Source organism: Carassius gibelio, chromosome A18 (assembly GCF_023724105.1).
Source record: "Carassius gibelio isolate Cgi1373 ecotype wild population from Czech Republic chromosome A18, carGib1.2-hapl.c, whole genome shotgun sequence".
Taxonomy (NCBI): Eukaryota; Metazoa; Chordata; class Actinopteri; order Cypriniformes; family Cyprinidae; genus Carassius; species Carassius gibelio.
In genome coordinates, this window is record NC_068388.1 from 48,901 (window position 1) to 60,889 (window position 11,989).

Genomic DNA, 11,989 nt, shown 5'->3' on the forward strand with positions numbered 1-11,989 from the left:
AAGATTTAAAGTTGGTTGGTCAGATGTATCTATACAAATATGCAAGTTAGCAATAGAAATGGTTCATTTGCATGCAGTGAATAGTTAACTTATAATAGGCCTAGAACTAGCAGCTATATTGGCTGTGTGTAATAAAAAGTCATGTGTACTCTTGTATATCTTATAACAGTAAAAAATAAATAATAATAATAATAATAATAATTGTAGTGAGAATGACCAGTAAGTAGAATTTTTTTTCTTTTCTTTTTTAAGAGAACGTCCTAAATAGACTTGAGTGATGCATGTATGGTCAAGTGAATGCTTTGCCATATTTTCAGTTTTACGTGACTTTCGACAGAAGAGGGCGAGATTTCATTCAAAACAGCCAAGAGGCGGCTTCGACAGAGTCCAGTTGTTCTGAATCAGCTAATAGGACGCCGCCTCAAAATAATGTTATCCGACCATCTCACGTCCTCCTCACGCCGCGCAAGCTGGAGCTCAGATCATCGTCTTTTTCTAAATAGCTGATGGCCTCCGTGGGCGCACCCACAACGATCTTCCCTAAAGACACACTAAAAATAATTATCTTTAAACGAGAACAAGTGAGATTATCACGGGGTTTTATTTACTTCCTGGGACAAGAAAGCGGTCTTGGTTCCTTCACACGGTCTGTGAATGAAACATTTGATCTTACATCTGGCGCTTTACAAAAAGTAGCAGAACACTTTACGATTGTAGAATAGCGCTTTGTTTTTTCACGTGATTGTGTCAGATGCTGTGTATGATGACTGGGATTATGTTTACGTGTACGCGGTAACAAACTGGAATGAAAACTGTCTACAGCCCTCCTGATGCGGGACAGTGGCTTATATTGAAACATGTACTGACCCATCGCCACATGCGCACCTGTGCTTTCTTCACCGGATAGCCTGCCAAGCTTATGCAGAAACAGGTATTGCATGTTTTTTTTTCTGGGTAGTACTAAATCAAGTCCTTGATTAAATGATTCTCAGAGGAGACCGAATGCGTAATTAATGCTGACACATATGAATACCATTACATGTAGGCCTAACCTTACAATCAACACGTTCGTTTGGAATTTCAGCATTATATGAGTCTACACATTTCATGTGAATAGACACAAAATATGACAGTGCTTTATTTAAATGCAGCCGAAATTATTTAAAATGAATCTAAAATGAGCTTGCAAGTAGCTCTTCTAATGTATTCAACATAAGCAACATCTAGATAAATGTATCCTTTGTTATACATAAAATTATGAATATACAACTGCTATTGTTGACTAGCTTTATATATATATATATATATATATATATATTAAATATACGTAATGTAAATAATTATCAAATTCATATATATATATATATATATATATATATATATATATATATATATATATATATATATATATATATATATATGTGTGTGTGTGTGTGTGTGTGTGGGGGGGGGGGGGGGGGGGGGTATAATGTATGAGATGAGTAAATATGATGTGAAATATATGTGAATATAAAATGACATGTGGACATAAAGTGAATATATTGTCATGTTCTTCAATATATGAAAAGCAGCAATTACTTATGTATTATTAAAATATATTGTAAAACAAATTAGTGTGTAAATTTTCAATATGCCATTAAATATATTGATCATTTACTGTATATTACGGAAATATATTTTCTTTACTAAGGGAATATACTGATCATTAATAAATGGAAAAATATTTTTGTTCTTTAAGGGGCTATTCAACTTGCTTTCTATGAAACAATTGCAGTTATCACTGTAAGAAGATGAACAGATAATGTCTCTCAAAGTAATCTTAGACATCAACTCTCATTTAAACCAACAACAAACATGGCGACAATCAATGAAACATTCAAATACAATTTCAAATATGAACAAAACAAAAAAACAAGCTACTGAGCTAAAACTAGCTAACTAAGCAATGTTTCCCCTAGTGTCAGAAAATGTGCTAGGCTGCATGTCACTTCTCCTTTAAATATGAAATCAAGGACTACTGTGATGGGAACCCAGTCTAAGTGAAGCCATGGCAGGTCATTTTTTTAATAGTGTGACTCATTTTGTGTAAACATCAGCTGAGTGATCCATCAGACACAGAACAGCCATTATTTAAGAGGAGAGTGAGACACTTTTGTGGGTGTGTTTCGATGTAAGCAGTATGAGGTCACTTTATTCCATTACACCTCATCATCATCACTCCACACTGCTTACACACACACACACACACACACACAGAGAGAGAGAGAGAGAGACACTAGTTTCATGTTTCATCATTAGTTTCTGTTTCCTACCTGTCTTGCCTTATATTGCTTCTTTTCAAATTGGATGAAATTCAGGGGTTAGGTTTTAGTGGTTGTGGTGGGGGTGGGGGGGGTGTATAATTTCAGTTATTTTGTTATTTTTTTAAAAAAAGATGAGAACACAGGAAGTCAAGGACATTTGTCCCAGCTCAATTGTCCGAGAGAGAGAGAGAATATGAGGACAACTTCAATGATCATGAGGAGAAAAGAGAGAGTAATGGACAATATAATTCCCAAAAAGTATAGACTGAGGCTCTTCCTAACCAAGCATACTGCTTTTCCATGCTCTGAATTAATGAAATGCTCTTCTAGCCAGAATTGTCTAGTCTTCATGCATTTCCAAGTTCACAAATCTGACCCTGGACCACAAAACCAGTCTTAAGTGTAAATGTGTTGAAGTGTTGAAATGTTTCGCACAGGATCCGGCTCGCTTCGCCCATCGAGCCGCAGCAACAGGCCTTCAGCGAGCCTGGACTGCGCCCCAGATGAGCCTCTCGATGACGCCCTGCCATGCACCATGGCCCAACGGCCTCCCCACAGCCACTGTTGCAGACACTAGCACAAGGTTATCGCCGCTAGCAGTACAGGCCCAACCACGTCAACAATTTCATCCACCAGGTTACAACCCCGCCCACTTCCAGTGGCTTGCAGCTCCAGTAGCTCAAACAAACGCAGGCCCGCCTCTGCTTGCAGTTCAAGCCCACACTTCATCCTATAATCTTTCCTTTCCTTCATATCCTCCAACTAACTTTCCTTTGCAAGCCCCAGCAGGTCATCCAAGCGTGAGGCCGCTGCCACCAACATTTGCAGCTACGGATTATACCCTTCCCAGCTCTCTCATACAAACTAAATCACGATATTCTCTCTTCACAGCAACCCGGATGCCCGTTCTGTCCCAACGCAGTCACCATGGAATCACCACCAGTATCCCAAAGTATCCCTGCACAGATCCTCTCAGGTGCAGATGTAGACCTTTCCTCTCTTCTCTCTCTACTCCCAGCAGTGGAACCAGACCACCAAATAGATTGCGGTGATTTCTCAGTTACCCTGAAAAACACAAACACTCACTCATCTCATTCTTTCATTTTCTGAATTTCCAATTGCTTTTTCCCATTTCACTGAAATCATCAATCATCTCAGGTGGCGCGAACTGAACGATTATCAAGCAATCATAATCAAGTCAAGTGCTTTATTGTCAATTCTTCCACATGTACAGTACATACATACAGAGAATTGAAATTGCGTTACTCTCAGACCCCGGTGCATACAGATAACATTAACAGTAGAGGCTAAAAATCTAGATCAAATATAAAATGTAGAAACAACTATACATTAAGGGAATGTATAGAAGAGACATAATAAAATTAAGACATAATAAAATTAAAAACAAGGTTAAATAAAGCAGCGCAAGTCAAATGGCAGATAGAGTGCAAATCAATGAAGTGAACAACAGTGCATATAATAGATATTTAGTGCAAAAAAAAACTTATTTAGTCTGATTAAACTGACAAAGGGCTCAAGAGCAGTTATTTTATTTAACTGACTGATGAGGTCAGAAGAGGGGGGGGGGGGGGTCAAGTTCGGGAGCGAGTTCAGCTTCCTGACAGCCTGGTGGATGAAGCTGTCCTTCAGTCTGCTGGTCCTGGCCTGGAGACTCCGCAGTCTCCTCCCTGATGGCAGCACACTGAAGAAGCTGTGAGGCGGGTGGGTGGGATCACCTGTGATGCAGAGGGCTTTGTGAGTGAGACGGAAGGAGGGAGGGGAGAGAGACACCAATGATCTTCTCAGCTGCTTTCACTATGCGTTGCAGAGTCTTTTGACAGGTCGCGTTGCAGGCGCCATACCACACAGTGATGCAGCTCGACAGGATACTCTCGATGGTGCCTCTGTAGAAGGTGTACATGATGGGGGGTGGGGCTCTGGCTCTTCTCAGTTTGAGGAGGAAGTAGAGACGCTATTTTGATTTATTGGCCAGTGCTGCTGTGTTTTCAGTCCAGGAGAGGACTGACACATAGCCGAGCTCGTGCTGTCCTATGCAGGTGGGCATTTCTACACGTACCATAAACTTTCAGCCAAAAGTGCAGTGAAACCAGTGGAACCAGTGCACATACTGGGGCGCACTCAACTCAGATCTCCACAGGAGGTTGCAAAAACATTACTTGTGCAGTTTGCAGGTCACTAGCGCACTCAACTGCATCGTGCCCACTGGTTAACCCTTCCTTCTATACGCGGGAACAAACACCCCTAAATCCACCAGCTACATGCTTCTTGCAGCAACCACCAATGCAAACCAGGACTCCCCTTTCAACAAAAGAAGACAGCCTGTAATAATTTGAACATGGGTAAATGTAACAGAGTGCGCTGCCGGTTTATGCACATCTGTAGCTTCTGTGGCGGTGCTCATGTCTCATGCCAGCTTACAAAGCTGTGAATAAAAAATCCAAAATTATTTTGCGACTCCTGTAAATATTTTATTTGCACTTCAAACTAGATTATCACCCGGACATGGAATTTACTCATTATCTGCTGTCAGGCCTAAAAGATGGCTTTAAACCCGGCTAAGAATGCCCGCTCTCCCAAAACATCACATGTAATAGTCTTCAATCCGCCCTCATAGAACCTGAAGTTGTAAACAAACTGTTCAAGAAAGAAGTTTAGTCAGGCTTCATGATTGGCCCATTTGACGTTTCATATCAGCCCTGTTGGAGTGGCTCAAAAAAATTTTCGGGTAAAAAATGCCTAATATTCGACCGGTAAGCACAGCACAATTCCCTGTTCCCAGGCATGAATAGCTTGATCCCTCTCAATGAGTTTTCGCTTAAATACCACTACACAGATCAGATCAACATGATCAAAATCACAGGTCGGGGTGCTTGGCTTGCAAAAATTGACATTACAACTGCTTTCAAAGTAACGCTCATCCATCCAGATTCATGGCACCTATTTGGAGTTTGCTGGCTCTGGAAATATTATTTCGCTGTGCATTGAACTGTCGGATGCAAAAGCAGCCCTAAAATTTTCAACATGCTATCAGAAGCAGTCTTGCTAGATTTTGGCGAACAACTACGCCATTTCTCACTTCATTCATCTGCTAGATGATTTTTTTTATAATCTTGCCTCCCAATGCCATTCCAGCCCTGCACATCCTCACAGTCCAAAACTTTTTTTTCTGAGCTTGGAATTCCTAACGCAGAGGAAAAAACCATGGGCCCTGCAACATCCATTGAATTCCCAGGAAGTAATTTGGATTAAGACAAATTCCAAGCATCCCTGCCCAAAGAGAAAATTGAGTGAATAACGCTCATCTCTTCTACTCTTCTTGAAAAATCTAATTGTTCAAAACGCGAACTCTTATCCCTGCTCTGACATTTAAACTTAACTGTGCACATCATTCTGTAGGGCCGCCCCTTCATATCGCATCTCCTCTCACTCACGTCCTACATCCACTCGCTAGAGGACCTCATTTCCATAACTCAAGCATGTCGCGATGAACTCAGGATGTGGTTAACATTTCTAAACCAGTGGAATGGCCTGTCCTTTTTTTATAATAACCATGTTTCATCCCTGACCGATATCCAACTGTGCACTGACGCCGCCCCCTCAATCGGTTTTGGGGGATTTTTTTCAAGGTCGTTGGTTTGCGGTTCCATGGCCACCGCAGCTCCAGGACTTATCTCAATCATCAGCTCTATTTGAGCTTTATCCTCTCGAAGTAGCAGCTTTTCTGTGGGGGAAAGAATGGGCCGTTAAAAGCATTTTAGTGCAATGCGACAGTGCATTGCATTAACAAAGGCCGTTCCCATTCACCTGCTCTGATGCCACTCTTTAGGTGTCTCTCCTGGATTTAAACACGTCCCAGGGTCAGAAAACCAAATCAATGACTCAGTCTCATTTTCTGTTTCAGAAATTCAGGACGCTGGCTCCAGAGGTGGATCAATTCCCAACTCCAGTACCTCGCTATTCAGAACTAATATTCCTGTAACCCATCTGTTAAAACCCCTGCTTGACGCATCATTCGATACCATCTTCCAAGCAGTTTCTCCGAGGTTTTAAAATGTTCCATGCCTCTTATAACATGCCTTTCCCTGATTTTTCTCTTCTTTCAGTCACCTCTTTTATTTACTAACTTAATAGCATTAAGGGCCTTCAAGTTGGGTCCATCAAATCAGGTAACCATCAGGTTACTTGAGGGGCATCCAATTTTTCCATAAATTGATGTATGTGCTCCTTTCCCTGAAATAAACAATTCACAAACCTTCCTCCTGATCAAAGGGATCCAAAGATCCCAGACCACCCGTCCCGACGCTAGACAATCTCACCAAATTTATTTACACCCTCCACACAGGCTACCAGCCAATCAGTACCACTCACACACTCGACACCATGTTTATCCTAGCCTTTTTTGATGGTGAAACAATTTCATATTTGGTTAAACAAAGTAAGACCGACCAAACCGAAAATGGTAATTTCATCTACATTTTTAACCTCTCATCACCAATCCAACCATACCAGTCCATTCTGGCATATTTGCAATGGAGAAGCTCTCAGGCTAAATCTCCTCTGGAACCCCTATTCATAGACAAATCCAAAAAACCTGTGACACATTTTTGGTTCCAGAAACACCTCAAATCTGTTCTCCAACAGTCAGGCATTACAGTAGAGAATTTTTCAAGTCACTCATTTCGTATCGGGGGCAGCAATTTCAGCAGCCCAAAAAGGCGTCTCCAATCCAGATCCAAGCCCTTGGGAGATGTTCCTCAGATGCTTTCCATAGCTATATCAAAACCAACCGATTCCACATAAAAAAAAGCCCACCAAACCCTTATTGATTGAAAAATTCGTCCAGTCAGCATTTGGTCTCACAGCGGATGCAGTGTGAGGAAAATCTCCCGGTCAAGTACTCATCTTTCTCTTCCCTGTTTTCTCTTTCTGTCCAGCGAGCATTTTTCTCACAGCGGAAAAAGATGCAAACTCACCCGATCGGTCGCTCCCAAATTACAACTGAGTACTCTGGGATAAGGCCGAACTCTGAGCTCGGAGCCCTCCCTCCAGACAGCATGCCAAATACGCATTAAACTTTACCCCCTCAATTGTATGTAAATGTGAACTCGTGAAATATACCTAATGATTTTTGGCATAAAAGAAAAATTTATAATTTTGACCGATACAATGGTTTTTTTTGGCTCTTGCTAAAAATCAACCCCAGCACCGTATGAATGGTTTTGTGCTCCAGGGTCACAAATGACCTACAAATGATCTAAAACAGAGCAAGCATGTTATTGCCTCCTTAGGGTCAATTGCTTTGTTATATTCCTCATTTTTTTTATGTTTTTTAGATAAAAGTGTTTGGTAAATTAATAAATATGAATGTAAAATTATTCATTATGTGTGAGTGAATTAGCTCACTTGTGTCTGTGTGCATATGTGTTATAGAGGCCATACTTTATAACGACGCTGCAACATTTAATGACTCGTAAGACATGATTTATTGTGGGTTTAAAAGCATTTTCTCTTCTGATGCTTTGCTTATTTGAAACGTGTCTTTGTTAAATTATAAAGATGCAGACTTTTGATGAAAGTGGGTTCTTAATGTGTAAATGAAAAGATATGGATACATAAATCATGTGTGTGTGTGTGTGTTTGTCTATGCAGGCTGAGGAAGGCCGTTGATGGAGGGTGATGCTGTTTTCACAGCAGCAGTGGCTGAGGCAGAAGTTCTTTGTACTGGGTATCTTGGTTGTTGGGAGTCTTTTCTTTCTAGTGGTTCGAGAGGACACTTTAGACAGGTAATTATACATTCACAGAGAAAATCAAGCCCCATTGTTTTTTTCAACAGTAGCACCTTTATCCCTGTGTACATGAAGAAGTCAACGAATCAGATTTAATATGACACGTTATTCCACAAAACAGAAAAATCAAGTTTAATTAAAATTCATTTTTAGGACATAAAACGTCTTGAACACTAGGTGGTTATAAATCCAAATGTTTTTTTTTTCTCTAATTGCAGACTGCACCTCATCTGCCCCATTAAGGACAGACTGTGCCCTGCAGATACATCAGGGCAGATGCCTTTACATACCTTGCAGCTAAAGCAGGCTTTAGGTCTTAAGCTGCACAGGAGAAACAGGACAAGGGAGCAACTGCAAACGCACCGCCTCATCAAGCAGCTGCCCAGAGCCATCATCATCGGAGTGAGGAAAGGTGGAACACGTGCACTGCTGGAGATGCTCAGTCTTCACCCTGCTGTTGTCAAGGCCTCCCAGGAGGTCCACTTTTTCGACAATGAAAAGAACTATGCTCGTGGTGTTGACTGGTACCTCAAAAAGATGCCCTTCTCTTTTCCACATCAAATAACTGTTGAGAAGAGTCCTGCATATTTCATCACTGAGGTGGTACCTGAGAGGATATTTACGATGAATTCCTCTATTAAACTTCTGCTGATTGTGCGTGAGCCAACCACCCGCACCGTTTCAGACTACACACAGGTACTAGAAGGCAAAGAGCACAAGAACAAAACATACAACAAGTTTGAGGAACTTGTGGTTGATACCAACACTTGTGAGGTGAACACAAAGTACAAGGCTGTACGGACAAGCATCTACAGCAAGTACCTAGAACACTGGTTAAAGTTCTTTCCCATTGAGCAGTTTCACATAGTTGATGGAGACAGCCTCATCACAGACCCACTTCCAGAGCTTAAGCTGGTCGAACGATTCTTAAACCTTCCTTCACGAATCAGCCAGTACAATCTGTACTTCAATGCCACACGTGGCTTCTTCTGCCTGCGCTTCAACTTCATGTTCAGCAAGTGTCTGGCGGATAGTAAGGGCAGAATCCATCCAGATGTAAATCCCTCCATCAAGGAAAAACTGCGGCGCTTTTTCCATCCATTTAACCAGAAGTTCTATCAAATCACAGGCAGGACATTCAACTGGCCCTGAAGATTCCAACATCTGCCGTTAATGTTAAGAAACATCAGACATGGGAAAAAAGCATTTTTATAATGCTCTGATCTATCATTATTGAAATGAGAGCTTCAATCAGTAGTGAACTTTTGTACTTGCGCCTAAATTGTATAGAAAAATTGAGTTGCAGTTTCATCTAAGGATTTTCCTCAAAAAGAACTGACCTAAACAGTATTAGACGCAAATACAGTTTGCTATGTACCCCTCACACTTCAAAATGGATTTATCAGCCTGACTAAAAACATTTTGATCGAACTGAACAAATTAGTAGCTGACATATTCTATTCAACTAGAACCAAAAAATAAGCAGATTAAATGTGTGAGGATAAAACAGTACTGGTGTGTATCTTGAGACAAAACAATGGCACTGACATATTGTAAATAATATTGCATCCTGTTCACCAGAGTTCAGATCATTTGGACCTGTTTCTCACCAGTCATGGTCTGGCCCTTACAATAGTAAAAAAAGTACAAATTAAAATCATTGCAAAGTATTACAAGACTGTTGTGTGAGAAAACCTGTATGAACTGTGGGGTTTTCTTACGTTCCAAAAGTATCAATAGTAGTTCTCTAATAGTATTTCAATAGTAGTTTTTAATATTATCTTATATACAAACCGATTCCAAAAAAGTTGGGACAATGTACAAATTGTGAATAAAATGATTTGGAAGTTTCAAATATTTCAAAATTTTATTCAGAATACAACATGGATGACATATCAAATGTTTAAACAGAGAGAATGTATAATTTTAAGGGAAAAATAAGTTGATTTTAAATTTCATGGCAACACATCTCAAAAAAGTTGGGACAAGGCCATGTTTACCACTGTGTGGCATCCCCTCTTCTTTTTATAACAGTCTGCAAACGTCTGGGGACTGAGGAGACAAGTTGCTCAAGTTTAGGAATAGGAATGTTGTTCCCCTCTTGTCTAATACAGGCTTCTAGTTGCTCAAGTGTCTTAGGTCTTCTTTGTCACATCTTCCTCTTCATGATGCACCAAATGATTTCTATGGGTGAAAGATCTGGACTGCAGGCTGGCCATTTCAGTACCTGGATCCTTCTTCTATGCAGCCATAATGTTGTAATTGATGCAGTATGTGGTCTGGCATTGTCATGATGGAAAATGCAAGGTCTTCCCTGAAAGAGACGACGTCTGGCTGGGATCATATGTTGTCCTAGAACTAGGATATACCTTTCAGCATTGATGGTGCCTTTCCAGATGTGTAAGCTGCCCATGCCACACACACTCATGCAACCCCATATCATCAGAGATGCAGGCTTCTGAACTGAATGCTGATAAAAACTTGGGTTGTCCTTGTTCTCTTTAGTCAGGATGACATGGCTTCAAATAAAAAGTTTTCAAACTGAACTGAGTGCTGATTAAAAACGTGGGTTGTCCTTGTTCTCTTTAGTCAGGATGACATGGCTTAAAAAAAAAAAGTTTTCAAAAAATAACTTTTTGAAAATTTTGATTTGTCTGACCACTGAACAGTTTTCCACTTTGCCACAGTCCATTTTAAACTCCTTTCTGATATTGCTCCACTATTTTTTGCCGCAGCATTGGTGGAGTTGGTGATCCTTTGCCCATCTTGACTTCTGAGAGCCTCTGCCACTCTGAGAGGCTCTTTTTATACCCAATCATGTTGCCAATTGACCAGACAAGTGGCAAATTGGTCCTTCAGCTGTTCCTTATATGTACATTTAACTTTTCCGGCCTCTTATTGCTACCTGTCCCAAAAAATTTTTTTAGCTCTCATGAAATCCAAAATGAGCCAATATTTGGCATGACATTTCAACATGTCTCACTTTCAACATTTGATATTTTATCTATATTCTATTGTGTAAAATTTTGTATACATTATTACTTTCCTTTTTACTCACAATTTGTACAGTGTCCCAACTTTTTTGGAATTGGGTTCAGTGCCGTCGCTCCCTACACGCAGAGTACGCAATCTGCATAGGGCACCAACTCCCAGAGGGCGCACCATCCCCGCCATTCCCCCATCCGCGCTCGCAACCGCTCGCACCTCATGTTTTCGGCTGAATGTTCATAATTGATGGATGAACATCTTTGACTTTAAGATATTTATTTGATGCTTTAAAAGTAGGGTGTGGTGTCTAGTTGTTTCTAAGGGATAGTTGTCATCACACCTCTGTATTATGGCATCAAACAGACAGAGCTTTCTTTTTTGTTGACTCTAGTACTGATGTGCATAACAGTGGGGTGGGAAAGCACTCAGGAGGAAGAAGCGAGAGGACCAGGATTAAGAACCATTGCTCTAGACCAGGGGTTCTCAATTCTGAACCTCGAGGTCCACTTCCCTCAGAGTTTAGGTCCATCCTTGAACAAACTCACCTGCCTGTAACTTTCTAGTAATCCTGAAGACCTTGATTAGCTTGTCCAGGACTGTTTGATTAGGGTTGGACCTAAACTCTGCAGGAAAGAGGACATTGAGAACCAAGTCAAGTCACCTTTATTTATATAGCACTTTAAACAAAATACATTGCGTCAAAGCAACTGAACAACATTCATTTGGAAAACAGTGCATCAATAATGCGAAATGACAGTTAAAGGCAGTTCATCATTGAATTCAGTGATGTCATCTCTGTTCAGTTTAAATAGTGTCTGTGCATTAATTTACAATCAAGTCAACGATATTGCTGTAAATGAAGTGACCCCAACTAAGCAAGCCAGAGGCGAC

General features: G+C 40.6%; 1 protein-coding gene across 2 annotated transcripts; it reads left to right on the forward strand.

The window, feature by feature from the left end:
- Positions 1–330: 330 nt before the first annotated feature.
- LOC127933992 (heparan sulfate glucosamine 3-O-sulfotransferase 5-like) lies at positions 331–10,640 on the forward strand. Of its 2 annotated transcripts, XM_052531137.1 has the most exons (4): positions 331–931; positions 3,195–3,279; positions 7,974–8,107; positions 8,329–10,640. In XM_052531137.1, exons 3-4 carry the CDS (start codon positions 8,001–8,003, stop codon positions 9,260–9,262), a joined length of 1,041 nt encoding a protein of 346 aa, XP_052387097.1. In that variant the 5' UTR covers positions 331–931; positions 3,195–3,279; positions 7,974–8,000; the 3' UTR covers positions 9,263–10,640. The 2 variants fall into 2 exon arrangements, with proteins under 2 accessions (XP_052387097.1, XP_052387096.1); XM_052531136.1 differs by lacking the exon at positions 3,195–3,279.
- Positions 10,641–11,989: the final 1,349 nt, after the last annotated feature.

Coding starts and splice junctions, on each gene's coding strand:
- LOC127933992 (XM_052531137.1), top strand. CDS start 8,001: ATGCTGTTTTCACAGCAGCAGTGGCTGAGGCAGAAGTTCTTTGTACTG. Junction 8,108..8,328: donor CGAGAGGACACTTTAGACAG/GTAATTATACAT, acceptor CTCTAATTGCAG/ACTGCACCTCATCTGCCCCA.